General features: G+C 41.7%; 1 protein-coding gene across 2 annotated transcripts; it reads left to right on the forward strand.

The window, feature by feature from the left end:
• The first annotated feature begins 1974 nt into the window (after window positions 1-1974).
• Window positions 1975-9603, forward strand: ZNF22 (zinc finger protein 22). 2 transcript variants are annotated; one of them, XM_003816750.6, is made up of 2 exons: window positions 1975-5267; window positions 7556-9603. In XM_003816750.6, the coding sequence occupies exon 2, from the start codon at window positions 7645-7647 to the stop codon at window positions 8317-8319; it is 675 nt and encodes a 224-aa protein (XP_003816798.2). In that variant the 5' UTR covers window positions 1975-5267; window positions 7556-7644; the 3' UTR covers window positions 8320-9603. The 2 variants fall into 2 exon arrangements, with proteins under 2 accessions (XP_003816798.2, XP_034786282.1); XM_034930391.3 differs by lacking the exon at window positions 1975-5267 and adding an exon at window positions 5450-5572.
• Window positions 9604-18020: the final 8417 nt, after the last annotated feature.

Raw genomic sequence — 18020 nt, forward strand, 5'->3', positions numbered from 1 at the left:
AAATTCAGCTCAACTCAACCCCATAATTTCAAACGTTAGAGGCTGGTCTCTGTGGTTTCCTACTGGTTCCTGTGGGGAGCTCCCGCTTTCTTTCTCCATAGAGCTTAGGGTATTTCTCATATGCCCCATTGGCTACCTAGTGTCTCAGGTAATAAACGTATCCGAAGATAAAGCAAAGATTGCTATGGGAGAGTGTTGTCTCCTAAAATAGGACTGTCTTGCCAGGCCAGGCCTCAAGAACCAGAGAGAATAATAAACAGCACAGGATGAAATCAGCATGATTGCAAAAGGACTGGACTCAGGAAAAACAAGTTTGTTTGCCCAGAACAAATTACCAGAAGGGATCAAAAACATCTTGTTTTTCCTCGGTGATAACCATATGCTACCTGATTGGAATGTTTACCAGAAAATGGAAAAAGACCTTCCCACTGGCAAAATAGAGCCAGGGTTCACCCAGGATACATCTGGCCCCTTAGACCCATGGAAACAAGGCCCAAAGCTTATCCAGTCTGACCAGATGATTTGTGGAGGAACCAGCCCTGCAAAATGTGTCCCGGGTGTGTAGGACGCAGGTGCCTTGCAGCTGCGGAGGGGCAGCGGGATATCCTTGCCAGGTGCAGTGGTGGGCAGCAGCCCCCTGCCCTCAGTTCCTCAGTGGTGATCAGACAGGAAGCTTGGTCGATCAGAGCCAAGCAACTGAGTATAAAAACAGCCAGATGCATGGGCTATATTTAGGCCCTGAGAGCTGCGATTGTTTGGGATCAGGCTAGCTGCTCACGTGCCCTGCCTGAGACTCACGTTGTGTAGGGTAGGGCCCTGTGCCCTCCTGGTCAACTTTTAACAGAGATGTTTTCTCAGACCTAGGAATGGGAACTCCCAGGGTTTTCTTTCCCAGAGAGTCCAAAGGAAACAGAAAGCCAAGTCTCAGGCTTGGTGGAAAGAACCATTGTTCAGGATCCCTGGGCTGAGAGTTCTTGGTAGGAGACGGACCACTGTTGTTACCGCACATGAGCCACACCTATAACTGCCTTTCTGGCACTTGGGCTGGGGATCCATGTTGCCAAACACAGACCCAAGGCAGCAGTGCTCCCTGCTGAGACAGCGTGTGTGTGTGTGTGTGTGTGTGTGTGTGTGTGTGTCTGTGTGTGTGTGCGCAAGCCAGTGGGGTGCAGGGGACAAAGACATAGGAAAATGAAACTGTCTTGCCAGGATTTTTCTCACCCCAGAAGACTCTTCTTCCTGGAATGAACCCTTCAAATACCACTGGGCTCAGGGACACACTGGTCCCTGCTGGGTAATTTCCCAGAGATGTCCCAGCCACTAAGGGATCTGGCCTCTCTTGGGCCAGAATCCCCAGAAATATGTGCAGAAAGATGCCCAGACTGTGTCCACCCCCTGCCTCCCACGCCCTTGTTCCCTTTCTCCCTTGTGTTTTGTAAATATCATGCGTGACCATTTTCAATAATTTAATTTGCATAAAAATTGCCTAGAATCCCATTTGGGAGATAGACTGTTATAGAGAGGTTAATAGGCTCTGGAGCCAGGCTTTCTGATTTCAAAGTCTGGCTTTGCCACTTACAAATGTGCATGACCTTGGGCGAGTTTCTTGCCTCACTTTTCTCATCTGTGAAATGGGGATTCTGTGTGGAAGAAAACAAACTCAAAGTGCTTTCTACTATTCTCTCACTCAGCAGCAATAATCACAAAAGACTTCTGTGACCAAATGGGGTGAGGGATTCTCCCCACACACCAACCAAGCAATCATTTCTGCAGGGACACCAGCTGGGTGTCCTCTAATTCAGTTTTGACACTATCTACTTGGAGATGGCATCACCTCCCATAGGTTGAGGGCTCAGTCCCATAAGATGGTCTCCACCCTTCCCATTAGTTACAAGCCCTGGCCTCTGGAACTTGTGAACCACCCACTTCAAGTTGGGATTCTCGTGACCCCCTCCTTGGGTTAATTTGCAAGAGCGGTTCACAGAACTCAGCGAAACACATTTCCTGGTTTATTACAAATGATATTCCAAAGGATATAGAAAAAGAAATGCATATAGTGAGGTATGAAGGAAAGGGTGCGGAGCTTCCATACTCCTTCCCCTTTGCACCCCCCGACCCCAGGTGGCACCCTCCGGTAACATCCACGTGTTCAGGTATCCAGAAGCTCTCTGAACCCAGTCCTTTGGGAGCTTTTATGGAGACTTTGTAACACAGGCATGATTGATTAATCCATCAGCCATTGGTGATCCACTTCACCTTCAGTTGCCCTCCTCCCCAGATGTTGATGGGGTGGAGCTGAAATTGCCATCCTTCTAATCCTGCTGTGGTCTTTCCAGTGACCAGCCCCATCCTGAAGCTACCCAGGGGCTGCCAGGCATCAGTCAACTCATCAGCATATAAAAAGACTTCACTTTGGAGATTCTAAGGATTTTAGAAGTTGTATGTCAGGAAACGGGGAGAAGATCAACTATGTATTTCACAATATCACAGGATAATAACAATTCCTATCTCTTACGGTTGGTGGGAGGTACATTAGTCAACTTTAATGCAATAATACCACCAAGAATCTCAGTGTTAGAAGAGCATTTGTTTCTCTAACATTACGTGGGACTGTTGTGGTTACATGTGAGCTTCTGTGGCTCTGCTCCATGTGTCTTATCATCCTGGTTCCTAGACTAAAGGGGCAGCCCCTACTTGGGACATGCTATTCTCAAGGCAGAGGGAAAGAGCAGAGTCCTGGCAGAAACACAATGACTTGAAGTTTCTTCTGGGATGTGATGTACCCCTTGCATCCAGTCACATGCGGTCAGCCAATTCAAATCAGTGGTCAAGTCAACATCAGTGGGACAGGCATGTGGTTCACCAGGAGGCACCAGAGTCACACCACAAAGTGCAGGGACCAAAACCAGAGAAGGTGGAGCAAACCCTCAGGAATAATCATGCCTCAGGAATCTCACGTGAGATCCTCAAATGCTGCAAACAGTGCCTGGCACACAATAAGCACTCAATAAGTGTTAACTATTATTATACTAACAGCTAGGCTGAAGGCATAAAACCCTACCTGCTTTCTCTCCTTGTCTTTTTCCCATTCTCCTTTACCCCCCTCTCCTTCATATCTTTTTCTGGCTCTCCCTCCTCTCCATCCTTACTGCCCAGGACTCTGTCCACACTTAGGGACACACACCCCTTTATTTCCTGACTTTCGTCTCTCTCTTTTTAAAAAATCCATCCTCGTTTACCCAATGCTTTAGTTGACATACCTCTGGCCCTTCTATGGCTGGCCCAGTTGTTTTCAGGTATAGGAAAAAGGGATAATCCATCTTTATGTAGACATTAAAGGAGTTAGTTTTAATTAGTAACTACCTTACTAACAAAATGGCTTTTTAAAAATTATCTTTTTATTTTAGTGTACATAGAGCAGACAGTCCCAACGGGTCATGTTTGCTCCTGACGCTTTTCCTAAACCATTTCTAGATCTCTGGCCATTGCCCTTTACCCCAAACTCTCCAACCACCAGCATCAACCAACTTATAACAATTTAATAATAAAAGTAACAACGACTCTCATTTCTTCTGTGTTATACATTGTGCTAAGTGCCTTACATTACCTCATTTAATCACTGCAATAGTCCAGATACTCTCTAGATTGCGAGTGGAGCTTCTTTGTCCAGACCTCATTCAGCTTTGTGCTTTGCCATATGCAGAGACAGCTCCCTACAGAGCAGAAAGCCCCAACTTAAGAGAATGAACCTATGACTTAGTTTAGCCTCCACCAACAAACCACTGTATTACTTCAGGCAGGTCAGCCTCTCTTGCTTCAGTTTACTGATTTGCAAGACAGATATGATAATCTGTGCTTCATGAGACTATGGTGAAGATGAATAACCAGAAGATAAGATGTAAAAGTACTTTGTAAACAATAAGGCATCTTATAAATTCATTCATTCAACAGCTATTTACTGAGTGTCTGTTCCCTGCTGAGCACTGTTTTCAGCACTGCAGACACAATAAAGAACTAAAGAGACAGATCATGAGAGGCATCGGGTGCCACTGCGAGGTCCTTGGCTTTGCTCTAATAAGTTGGGAAGCCTTTGAAGGTTTTTAACAAATGAATGACATGATCTAACTTAGGTTTAAGAGGATTACTCTGGGGCCGTGAATAGACTGTAGGGCAACCCGTCTGGAAGCCAATATAATAATCCAGAAGGTGGATGAAGGTGGCTTGGTGGTTATAGCAGTGGAAGTGTTGAAAGTGGCTTGATAATGAATATATTTTAACGATGAAGCCGACAGAATTTGTGGATAAATCACAGGTGAATTTTGGATGAAAAAAGAAGAGACAACAGTGACATCAAGGTTTTTGGCTTGAGCAACTGGAAAGATGATGGGATCTTCACCCATCCCTGGGAAGAAGACTGTTGCAAGAACAGGTTAGGTCGATATCAGGAATTCATTTGGGGGGTATGTTAGGTTTGGGATGTCCATTACACATGCAAATGCAGCTCTTGAGTAATCAGTTCGATATACAAGTCTAAAGTTCAATAACATTTACGTCCCACAGTCAGACTGGAGTTACCAATGCGGGAGTCTTCAGCATGCAGCAATAGCATTGGAAGCCAAAAGGCGGAGGAGCTCCCCAGGGAGTGGGGGAACACGAAGGTCAGCTGGTCAGATGACTGAGCACGGCCAGGATGGCTGAGGAGGAGCCTGGAAGGAATAAGAACAAAGAGAGATCATTACTAATGAGCAACAAAAGGGGTGTGTTGAAATCAGACTTTGGAGCCACAAAGAACCATTCCAATTCTGGGTCGTCCGCTTACACACGGTGAACGGAGCACATTTCTTCTCTGAGCCTTGGTTCCTTTCCTGTAAATGGAGTATAACCACTCCCATCTTGCAGGAGCTTTTTGGTGATAATTAAGGTGACTTCGTGAAAAGTACCAGGGTCTCAAAAATCTCAAAATTTGTAGAAAGTATGCAGTTTCTAGGTTGGAGAGGCTAGAGTTCGGTTTCAAAAGCCTCGACCACACACAGGGGCGGTTACAGCTCTTGAGGTCCCGGGGGTCACAGGACGCCTTCCGAGTTGGGGGGAGGAGAAAACAAAACCCAGGAAGAAACGAACAACGCTTTCGGGTGGGCCCGGGACCATAGAGGGTCGCTCCGCCACGTTCCTAGAGCGACCGCGGCGGCGCCAGAGCGCGGCGAGGCCCTCACTTCCGGCGGCGCGGGAGGCGCCCAGCGAGCCAGGGTGGTGGCTGGTCCCGCGCGGTGAGTGGGATTGGGGCACTTGGGGCGCTCAGGGCCTGCGTCGGATACTCGGGTCCGCTCGGGAGCGCGCTGGCCGCAACGAGGGCGGCGCGGGCCCGGGCGATGGCGTGGCTTGCGTCTCCCGCCTCCGGGCAGGGCCTGCCCGCCGGGCGGGGGCGGGAGGGCCACGCGGGCCCAGGGTGGGGCCGCGGCCTGCGCGGCGGGCGGGCCGGGTCAATGAGGAGCGGCCAGCGGAGTGCTGGGAACGGGAGGCTTGGACTGGGGGCCCGGGCGAGGCGCGGCCCGCGGCGGGTGGAACTGGGCGGGTGAGCAGCAGCCCCGGCCCCTTCCGTCGCTCGGAGCGTTCGAGGACTCGATACGTGGAACAAATGCTTAGGCAGCACAGGGCTGCTCTGAGCGGTTTTCAGATTCAGACTCATTGCAACTTCTAACATCTTGATGGTGTTGCCACTTTATCATTACCCTCCCCATTTTACGAGGAAACTGAGGCACATTCCAGTTAGCTGGGTGTGCAGGAACAGCAGCTTCTGTCACTCAGGTTTAACTTCGTGCTTGCCCCTGCTGGGGAGCTATGCAAAGCACGGGTCGCCGCGCTGGACTGAGCAATGGAAGATGTGGCTGCCACTAAGAGTACAGGCTCTGGAGTCAAACTGCTAGGGTCTGGAAACCCGGCCAGTGCCTTCTAGCATTGTGCCCTCGTTTCCTTAACTTAAAACGGAAATAACTGCATAAAGGTGCCAGGAGAATTAAAGAGCTAGCACAGAATCAAGTTACACAGTGTCTGGCACATACTAGTATGATTGCCTCATCCGTAGGTGGATTTGACAGTCTGAGTTTCTGACTAGATCTGACTTCCACTGTATTAAATGCGTGTGCTTTTATGTATAATGACCATTATAGTTATTAAAAAAAAAAAAAGCAACACCAACACCATGTACCTAACACAATGTCTTCTGTGTGGTAGATGTTCTGTAAGTATTTGCTTAAGTTAAGGAGTGGGTAGTCCTAACTGTAATCTTGTGTTACATGCAGCTTACTCTTACGCTGACCATAATTACAGCTGATGTAATTATTAAATATCCACATAAAGTCCTGGACCTAAAGTCTCAATTATACAATAAGATGAAAGGAAGGCAAGAAAAATTATGTTTCTGTTTTCATTTATTTGCTTGTATGCAAAGAAACCCAGAATAATTGTTTCTATTTTAAATTCCACATTCTGACACAAGATAATGAAAAATAGTTCCAATAATTTTATTGCTTTTGAAGTTCTAGATTTTCCGACATTGCCACCTATGTGGGGTTTGTAGGGGTTTTTGTTGGTTCGTTTTGGCCGTTATTTTAAATAGCCACAAGTCAGCCTTATAAATAAATAAAATCATTTGAAATTTTGAATTTTGCAGCATTTGGGTATTCTAAAAATTCCATCCTAGTTTTACATGTAAACTCATTTTCTCCCCCCTCTCCTTTTCTTGTGTCCTACCTACCGTGCGTTTTCTACTCAGTTTCATTCCACTTTCTGGTAAAAGTTCTTTTGCAGTTTTTCTGTCTCCGAAAACAGTACTTTCGTTTTGGGTTTTCAACAAATTGCTTTCTTGGATCATTAGGATCTATAAAAACCAATAATAAAGTGTGTCTTCATAGACTAAGTAAACCTACCACTCCCTGTAGAGAAGTTTCAATTTTCAAAACACTTTATGCTACAGAATTAGAGCTAAACTGTCATCTAGAGCTATGGAAATCGAATGCTAAATACAGATAAACAGGAATATATCATAAAGTAGTGTAATTTGTCATTTCTTATTCATTTGGATACCTTAGGCAGTTACTAGTTAGTAGAAGTTTAACATGGAACTAAATATTAAAGCATAGTAATGTTCTGTTACACAAATTTTGATTGTCTTTTGGAGTTACTCCATTCCCATTAAGATTTACCTTATCTCCACTTTTTAGTGCTTCAAAATTATGTACTCATTTGGTAATGCTTGGAAGATTTATATTTCACCTGATCACTTTTAATTTGTCTTGTCCCAATAGACAGAAACTCCAGTGGTAAACTCAGTCAAAATTTGGTGATATTTGTTAAGCTTAAACTCTGGAATTAGAATTACTTTGCAAGTATTTCCCCCAAATTTCCCCCCATATTATCTTTGTTTGCATTTATACTTTTTAAATTTAAACATGAATGCAATTTTGGTGGGTTGAAGAGATATTAAAATTGAATAGTTAACAGATATCTATAATTTTTTTTCTGATCATCTCTAATTTTTTTTTCCTTCTACACACAGAAAATTCTGAGCTGTACACCTCTAGGAAATGAAACACTAGTTCAGAAGAAGCCTGTAAACTCTTTTACAAATACATTTGGTTATTCACCATGAGGTTAGCAAAGCCTAAAGCGGGTATTTCTCGGAGCTCAAGCCAAGGAAAGGCCTATGAGAACAAGCGCAAAACAGGCCGGCAGCGGCAGAAGTGGGGCATGACTATTCGATTTGACTCAAGCTTCAGTAGACTCAGAAGAAGCTTGGATGACAAACCCTATAAATGTACTGAATGTGAAAAGAGTTTCAGTCAGAGTTCAACTCTTTTTCAACACCAGAAGATCCATACTGGAAAGAAATCCCATAAATGTGCTGATTGTGGGAAAAGTTTCTTTCAGAGTTCTAATCTCATTCAGCATCGACGGATCCATACGGGGGAAAAGCCCTACAAATGTGATGAGTGTGGAGAAAGCTTTAAACAGAGCTCAAATCTCATTCAGCACCAGAGAATTCATACTGGAGAAAAACCCTATCAGTGTGATGAGTGTGGCCGGTGTTTCAGCCAGAGCTCCCACCTTATTCAACATCAGAGAACCCACACTGGGGAGAAACCCTACCAGTGCAGTGAATGTGGCAAATGTTTCAGTCAGAGCTCTCATCTGAGGCAGCACATGAAGGTGCATAAAGAAGAGAAGCCTCGTAAAACCCGGGGCAAAAATATCAGGGTGAAGACTCACTTACCCTCTTGGAAAGCTGGTACAGGAAGGAAGTCTGTGGCTGGTCTCCGTTAAGTATAGGGCTTTTTGACAGCTTTTTGAGGCCTCTTAAGAAAAAATAAAAAGTAAAAAATGAAAGGAATCTTTTTTAGAAATAGAGATGCTTTATAGTAGATCACTTAAATACTGGATCTTTTGCTAGTGTGAAAACATTGGGAATTTAATGACATTATTGAGCTGAAAGAAATTACATGAGTCCAGCTACCCTCATTTCTTTTTTATGTGACATGGAGCACAAAGAACTGAAAATATGTTTTGAGGGAGCATGACATCCTTGACCTCGTTTGAAATTACTTCCATTTTCGAAAACCATCATGTTTTGCAGATACATTTTGAGAAAAACCATCATGTTTGGAGGATACATTTGTGAAAGTGCAGGCATGCCAATGACTACTCAGTTTTAGGACTTTCTGTGGAAGAAAAAATTAAAAGGGAGAAGAAATTAATTCCACTACTTTTGAAGTTCTGCAACAGATGAGATTTTGTTTGTAAAGTTTTGTAGTATATTAACCATTGGTTTATCACTCTAGATTCAACATATTAAAATGTATTCAAGCTCACAGATTTTTAATCAGTAAGGCCTATCTATATTAGTTGTCTTTTATTTCTTCTCCTTGTGGACAGTTGTTAATGAAAGGAGTAAGGATTTCCCTTTTTTTGTTTTGTTTGTTTTGTTTTTTTTAACCAAATTCTTAGAGATACTATAGAATCCAAATGAGAACTGAATTGGACCTCAAGTCTTCTATTCCTACTAATAGAGTTCTTTGTGATGGTAACTGCTGTGTCGTTTGTTTTCCACAAGTTGGGATGGTTTCATGTTGATACATCCCCATGCCCTTGACCTCTTCTGGCATTCTCCTGTGCTCTGACAAACTGAGCCAGCCTTTTAGATCTACATGAATAAACAAACTTTTACCAAGAAAAATCTCAGCTTGCTTACTGCTTAATTAAAAACCTACAATTTACACACCTCCCTGCCTTCAAGACTGTGAGCTTTGGATAGCCCTGCTTAAATGTTTGTCAACAACAAGAGTCGTAATGTGTCAGTACATTGTAGCTCCTTTGAAATTTAACTCTTTCTGTGTTACATGAATTGTTTTAAGGAGTCCGGCAAACATGTTTCTTCACTTCCATGAGAATGGTGCCAAGTGTCAGACTCTAATGAGCCCTCAGCTCAGGTTTTAATTTCTATTGAATGCTAACATTCTTCTGATTTTTTGGTATCTTTTATAATCATATCGGTTTCTGCTGTATTAATGACAATTATTCATGAAAATAAAAAATGAAATATTTTGTGTACTACTACCTTCTGTTTATTTTTCTCCTGGGGAATTGTTTTAATTATTTAGACAATAGATCTAAAGTCACAGCTTTTGGATGGATCACTTGTTTTGCCTGTTTTTGATTTCCTCAAACTTGAACTTTGCCTTCCTCTTGGCCTTGCATTTGAGTGCAGGGCCATAGAAGTTGGCCTTGTTATGGCCTTGTTGACAAGTGTCATTCAACAAGATATTCACAAGGTGTTTTATAAACATGAGGTGATCACAGTTTTTTATGAAAGCAGTGATCTTTGGCCGTCCTATTATATCCAAGTCACTCCTTGGCAGGATTGTGGCTATGGGGCCCTTTTGAGGATCTATCAATGCTATTCACATTAGTTTTGTGTATGCAATAGCTTCTGGGTAGGACCAACACTTCTTTCTTACATTTCAGGAATTTGCCCATTTTGACAGCAAACAGGGCTGTGCACAGTAGTGATATTCAAAATAATTTAACAAGCAGTATGCCCTTCAGGACAGCAGAGAAATTGTCACAGACTAAGGTCTTCTGTGCGCTTTGAGCATGGGGATGCATTACTCTTCTCCACTGTGTTGGGGAATGTGGAGAGGAGCACAGATGAGGGATGTTTTTGGTTAATACAGCTCTGGACCAGTGGGAGATAGATGGAGCCAGTCTTGATCTAGAGATGTCCCAGGGTTTTCAGAGTGTAGTGACTATGGGATTTGGGGTTGTCTTCCTTGGGTAGAAGGTATGTTGTGTGTGGAAGGAGGAAAGAGGGATATTTGGTGAGCAAATACCCAAATACTCACCCCACGTTTCCTGGCACCCTTACAGTGCTGTTAGAAACAACACTAGGTCTGGCCATTTGAGTTAGTGATGTTTTTAAAAGCTGTTGGGTGATTCTCTGTGCTCCTATTTCCCAGGCCAAAGTGGAGCTGACATTTAGGTAGTTCCTGAGTCTCTTGCCAACCTGCTTTAGGTATCCCATGAGTGAGAAATAAACTGTTGAGATAGGCCACAGATTTCAGTGTAGATTTGGTACCTGTCCTGATTGATGCACCCATCCTGCTGTTTTTTGTGCATCTCTGGAGCCAATCATCAGTCTTAAAAGTTCTATCCTTCTAGTAGCCTGATGAGAAAAAACAGCTTTTTGAGTTCATAGTTGAGAAACACTGCCTTGCCTCCCCCACATTGTCTTTCTGTTTCTAGCTGATACTCTGTAATACTGTAATACTTCCATACTTCCTTTTTTTTTTTTTTTTTTTTTTTTTTTTTTTTTTTTTTTTGGCCTGGGACCCTTCTCTTTGTTCCTTACTGAGACTTAAAGGCAGCATTAAAGCTTGTTTGTGTGTTTTATTTGTATCCCATGACTCTGTGGCCTGGGTTGAAAGTCCCCACACATAGAGTTGCCAGAATGTCCTGTGATATCAGCTCTGGAAGTTGAAAATCTGTCCTGAGACTGATATGCTGTCTTCAAACGTGGGAGAAAGGGGTGACTGTCCCTCCACCATGCAGAGTCTGAGTGTGACAGGACCCATGAGAGGATGCTGAGTGGGTGCCAGGAGGACTCACCTCCAAGAGCAAGAGCCTCTGGTCCCTGTTGCACATTGATTTCAAACAGACCAACCAGCTTGGACAATTGAACTTCCCAATTGCAGTCATGATGAACTGAAGACCAGAGGACCTTCCTCCAATTTCCTGGTCCACATGAAGCGCTAGATTGTAATGTAACCCTAGATATGTTGAGGGGACTCCAAAGTAGGATTTCTCACCACACTGGTAAAATAGGGGGACTGCCTATTTTAGTCTCATTTAGGGATAAGTATAATGGCTGTTTCCTAAATTCAGAGTTCTGTAGTAAACTGATAACTAAGAGATTCTTTTCTGTCATTTTTCAAATAAAGCATTGTGACATCTGGTGAAAGAATTACTTTTTTCTTGTTTTATTGTTTGGAAGAGGTGGAAAATAATCCAGAACAGTTTGAAATGGATAAATTTTACTGCTGAGTGATGGAAAGAGACAAAAATGACAGAAACATAATTCATAGCTGCATTCCTTACAGTAAATCCAAGCACAAATAGTTCTATTGCTTAGAATCATTGCATTTAAATATAGAAAGAACAAATCTTTCATAGTCTTTTTATGGATGATATTTTTTTTCCTTTGATCCTCATGGTTGGTAATGTATCAGAATAGATTGAGCAATTTAGTCCTACTAAGTAATGGCATTTTATAATTCTGGTGTTATAATATCTGACAGTATTTTATTTAGAACTTTTACATCAATATACATCAACTGACATAGTTGTAAGTTTCTTTATATGTTATCTTTGTCATAAATGTCGATTACATCGTAGAGCATTTCAGGAACTGTGCCAAGTTCATAACACCAGGTTACTAATGTGTTATGCTACCTCCCAATTTGTCAAGAGACATCTCAGGCACAGATCTTTTGAATTCAGGAATTCAGGATGGGTATGCCAATTTAAATGAAGCTTCTGAGATGAGTAACCTTAAATCCCAGAGAGACCCTGGTTATATCTCTGTGTTCAGGGCAATCTAAATGGGTCCCCTAGGATACAAGAAGCCTCTCTATTCAGTGGGATTAAAAGGCTAAATATCAGAATTTAAGCAGGTGAGTCAAAGAGGGGACAATATGATGATTTGGGGGCAAACAGTCATGAAGAGAAGTTCAGGTTCAGTGAGAAAACTGAGGCCATTCTGTGTATTCCACATAGTTTAATATAGCTAGTTAGACTTTCTGTTATGTCTGTGTTTCTTCTTTGCCTGGTAAGTTCACCAATTCAGTTTAACCCAGCATCTGTATTCCATTTTCTCTATTAGAATAATTGGTCTGGTTTCTCTTTTTCTGGCTAGACTTTGGCTGAAAGGACAATAATAAGAGAAATAAAACTACAAGGAGCTACTATTTCTTATGTATCAAAAGTGATCAAAAGTGTAAAACCTACTCTGTTGGTAAGGCTGTGGAGAGCCAGCCAAACTCAGGCACTGATGGTGGGATACAAAATGTTACAACCCATACTGAGGAGGGATTTGGCAATATCTAGCAGAAGTATATATGCATTTACTCTCTGATCCAGAAATTATATTTCCAGAGTTTGTTTCCGAAGATACAGTACCAACAATATGAAACAACATATACACATGGCTGCACATTTTTATAGAAAAGACTCATTTCCCACTAAGGCATCTGGCTCCAATGTAGTGTCATGTATTTGTTCAATAATAGGCTTTTTTGTGATGCTCTCATGACCTTTCCTTGTGCTGTAGTTGTACCATATGTCATTTTCAGAGGTCAGCTTGCCTCGCTTTGTGCAGGACCCAGAGTGTAGTTTAGTAAGTACTCTTGAGGAGATTAAGTGTCACTGCTGATGCAAACCAGCAAATTAAATTCCCAGTCTCAGTTGGAAATACTTCAGTCCAGTGAGGGCGCTGCATAAGTAGAGGAAATAGCCACATCAAGACTTCATTGTTAGAAGACAGACTTTTTCTATTTGACGTTACACAAAACTGTCACTAGATGGCAGCAAAGGAGAGATCATGGAAAACAGCCTGTCCTGTAGTTTCTCCACATTCAGCTTGCACAGGTTGAGTGTCCCTTATCTGAAATGCTGGAGACCGGAAGTGTGTCAGAATTCAGATTTTTAATTATTTTTGGGAATATTTGTATGTATATGATGAGGTATCTTGGGGATGGGACTCAAGTCTAAACATGAAGTTCATGTGTTTATTATAACCCTTGTATAGATAGCCTGAAGGTAATATTTTTAATAATTCTGCACATGAAACAAAGTTTTGACTGTGACCTATCACATGAGGTCAGGTGAGGAATTTTCCACTTGTGGCGTCACATTGACATTCAAAAAGTTGTTTTTTTAAAAAAATTTTATTTATTATTATTATACTTTAAGTTTTAGGGTACATGTGCACAATGTGCAGGTTAGTTACATATGTAGACATGTGCCATGCTGGTGCGCTGCACCCACTAACTCGTCATCTAGCATTAGGTATATCTCCCAATGCTATCCCTCCCCCCTCCCCCCACCCCACAACAGTCCCCAGAGTGTGATGTTCCCCTTCCTGTGTCCATGTGTTCTCGTTGTTTAATTCCCACCTATGAGTGAGAATATGCGGTGTTTGGTTTTTTGTTCTTGCAATAGTTTACTGAGGATGATGATTTCCAATTTCATCCATGTCCCTACAAAGGACACGAACCCATCCTTTTTTATGGCTGCATAGTAATCCATGGTGTATATGTGCCACATTTTCTTAATCCAGTCTATCATTGTTGGACATTTGGGTTGGTACCAAGTCTTTGCTATTATGAATAATGCCGCAATAAACATACGTGTGCATGTGTCTTTATAGCAGCATGATTTATAATCCTTTGGGTATATACCCAGTAATGGGATGGCTGGGTCAAATGGTATTTCTAGTTCTAGATCCCTGAGGAATCACCACACTGACTTCCACAATGGTTGAACTAGTTTACGGTCCCACCAACAGTGTAAAAGTGTTCCTATTTCTCCACATCCTCTCCAGCACCTGTTGTTTCCTGACTTTTTAATGATTGCCATTCTAACTGGTGTGAGATGGTATCTCATTGTGGTTTTGATTTGCATTTCTCTGATGGCCAGTGATGGTGAGCATTTTTTCATGTGTTTTTTGGCTGCATAAATGTCTTCTTTTGAGAAGTGTCTGTTCATGTCCTTCGCCCACGTTTTGATGGGGTTGTTTGTTTTTTTCTTGTAAATTTGTTTGAGTTCATTATAGATTCTGGATATTAGCCCTTTGTCAGATGAGTAGGTTGCGAAAACTTTCTCCCATTTTGTAGGTTGCCTGTTCACTCTGATGGTAGTTTCTTTTGCTGTGCAGAAGCTCTTTAGTTTAATTAGATCCCATTTGTCAATTTTGGCTTTTGTTGCCATTGCTTTTGGTGTTTTAGACATGAAGTCCTTGCCCATGCCTATGTCCTGAATGGTAATGCCTAGGTTTTCTTCTAGGGTTTTTATGGTTTTAGGTCTAACGTTTAAGTCTTTAATCCATCTTGAATTGATTTTTGTATAAGATGTAAGGAAGGGATCCACTTTCAGCTTTCTACATATGGCTAGCCAGTTTTCCCAGCACCATTTATTAAATAGGGAATCCTTTCCCCATTGCTTGTTTTTGTCAGGTTTGTCAAAGATCAGATAGTTGTAGATATGTGGCATTATTTCTGAGGGCTCTGTTCTGTTCCATTGATCTATATCTCTGTTTTGGTACCAGCACCATGCTGTTTTGGTTACTGTAGGCTTGTAGTATAGTTTGAAGTCAGGTAGTGTGATGCCTCCAGCTTTGTTCTTTTGGCCTAAGATTGACTTGGCGATGCAGGCTCTTTTTTGGTTCCATATGAACTTTAAAGTAGTTTTTTCCAATTCTGTGAAGAAAGTCATTGGTAGCTTGATGGGGATGGTATTGAATCTGTAAATTACCTTGGGCAGTATGGCCATTTTCACGATATTGATTCTTCCTACCCATGAGCATGGAATGTTCTTCCATTTGTTTGTATCTTTTATTTCCTTGAGCAGTGGTTTATAGTTCTCCTTGAAGAGGTCCTTCACATCCCTTGTAAGTTGGATTCCTAGGTATTTTATTCTCTTTGAAGCAATTGTGAATGGGAGTTCACTCATGATTTGGCTCTCTGTTTGTCTGTTATTGGTGTATAAGAATGCTTGTGATTTTTGTATATTGATTTTGTATCCTGAGACTTTGCTAAAGTTGCTTATCAGCTTAAGGAGATTTTGGGCTGAGACAATGGGGTTTTCTAGATATACAATCATGTCTTCTGCAAACAGGGACATTTTGACTTCCTCTTTTCCTAATTGAATACCCTTTATTTCCTTCTCCTGCCTAATTGCCCTGGCCAGAATTTCCAACCCTATGTTGAATAGGAGTGGTGAGAGAGGGCATCCCTGTCTTGTGCCAGTTTTCAAAGGGAATGCTTCCAGTTTTTGCCCATTCAGTATGATATTGGCTGTGGGTTTGTCATAGATAGCTCTTATTATTTTGAGATACGTCCCATCAATACCTAATTTATTGAGAGTTTTTAGCATGAAGGATTGTTGAATTTTGTCAAAGGCCTTTTCTGCATCTATTGAGATAATCATGTGTTTTTTGTCTTTGGTTCTGTTTATATGCTGGATTACATTTATTGATTTGCATATATTGAACCAGCCTTGCATCCCAGGGATGAAGCCCACTTGATCATGGTGGATAAGCTTTTTGATGTGCTGCTGAATTCGGTGTGCCAGTATTTTATTGAGGATTTTTGCATCAATGTTCATCAAGGATATTGGTCTAAAATTCTCTTTTTTGCTTGTGTCTCTGCCCGGCTTTGGTATCAGGATGATGCTGGTCTCATAAAATGAGTTAGGGAGGATTCCCTCTTTTTCAATTGATTGGAATAGTTTCAGAAGGAATGGTACCAGTTCCTCCTTGTACCTCTGGTAGAATTCGGCTGTGAATCCATCTGGTCCTGGACTCTTTTTGGTTGGTAAGCTATTGATTATTGCCACAATTTCAGATCCTGTTATTGGTCTATTCAGAGATTCAACTTCTTCCTGGTTTAGTCTTGGGAGAGTGTATGTGTCAAGGAATTTATCCATTTCTTCAAGATTTTCTAGTTTATTTGCGTAGAGGTGTTTGTAGTATTCTCTGATGGTAGTTTGTATTTCTGTGGGATCAGTGGTGATATCCCCTTTCTCATTTTTTATTGCGTCTATTTGATTCTTCTCTCTTTTTTTCTTTATTAGTCTTGCTAGCGGTCTATCAATTTTGTTGATCCTTTCAAAAAACCAGCTCCTGGATTCATTAATTTTTTGAAGGGTTTTTTGTGTCTCTATTTCCTTCAGTTCTGCTCTGATTTTAGTTATTTCTTGCCTTCTGCTAGCTTTTGAATGTGTTTGCTCTTGCTTTTCTAGTTCTTTTAATTGTGATGTTAGGGTGTCAATTTTGGATCTTTCCTGCTTTCTCTTGTGGGCATTTAGTGCTAAAAATTTCCCTCTACACACTGCTTTGAATGCATCCCAGAGATTCTGGTATGTTGTGTCTTTGTTCTCGTTGGTTTCAAAGAACATCTTTATTTCTGCCTTCATTTCATTATGTACCCAGTAGTCATTCAGGAGCAGATTGTTCAGTTTCCATGTAGTTGAGCGGTTTTGAGTGAGTTTCTTAGTCCTGAGTTCTAGTTTGATTGCACTGTGGTCTGAGAGACAGTTTGTTATAATTTCTGTTCTTTTACATTTGCTGAAGAGAGCTTTACTTCCAACTATGTGGTCAATTTTGGAATAGGTGTGGTGTGGTGCTGAAAAAAATGTATATTCTGTTGATTTGAGGTGGAGAGATCTGTAGATGTCTATTAGGTGCGCTTGGTGCAGAGCTGAGTTCAATTCCTGGATATCCTTGTTAGCTTTCTGTCTCGTTGATCTGTCTAATGTTGACAGTGGCGTGTTAAAGTCTCCCATTATTAATGTATGGGAGTCTAAGTCTGTTTGTAGGTTACTCAGGACTTGCTTTATGAATCTGGGTGCTCCTGTATTGGGTGCATATATATTAAGGATAATTAGCTCTTCTTGTTGAATTGATCCCTTTACCATTATGTAATGGCCTTCTTTGTCTCTTTTGATCTTTGTTGGTTTAAAGTCTGTTTTGTCAGAGACTAGGATTGCAACCCCTGCTTTTTTTTGTTTTCCATTTGCTTGGTAGATCTTCCTCCATCCTTTTATTTTGAGTCTATGTGTGTCTCTGCACGTGAGATGGGTTTCCTCAATACAGCACACTGATGGGTCTTGACTCTTTATCCAATTTTCCAGTCTGTGTCTTTTAATTGGAGAATTTAGTCCATTTACATTTAAGGTTAATATTGTTATGTGTGAATTTGATCCTGTCATTATGATGTTAGCTGGTTATTTTGCTCGTTAGTTGATGCAGTTTCTTCCTAGTCTTGATGGTCTTTACATTTTGGCATGCTTTTGCAGCAGCTGGTACCAGTTGTTCCTTTCCATGTTTAGCACTTCCTTCAGGAGCTCTTTTAGGGCAGGCCTGGTGGTGACAAAATCTCTCAGCATTTGCTTGTCTGTAAAGTATTTAATTTCTCCTTCACTTATGAAGCTTAGTTTGGCTGGATATGAAATTCTGGGTTGAAAATTCTTTTCTTTAAGAATGTTGAATATTGGCCCGCACTCTCTTCTTGCTTGTAGAGTTTCTGCCGAGAGGTCCACTGTTAGTCTGATGGGCTTCCCTTTGAGGGTAACCTGACCTTTCTCTCTGGCTGCCCTTAACATTTTTTCCTTCATTTTAACTTTGGTGAACCTGACAATTATGTGTCTTGGAGTTGCTCTTCTCGAGGAGTATCTTTGTGGCGTTCTCTGTATTT

Source organism: Pan paniscus, chromosome 8 (genome assembly GCF_029289425.2).
Source record: "Pan paniscus chromosome 8, NHGRI_mPanPan1-v2.0_pri, whole genome shotgun sequence".
NCBI classification, from domain to species: Eukaryota; Metazoa; Chordata; class Mammalia; order Primates; family Hominidae; genus Pan; species Pan paniscus.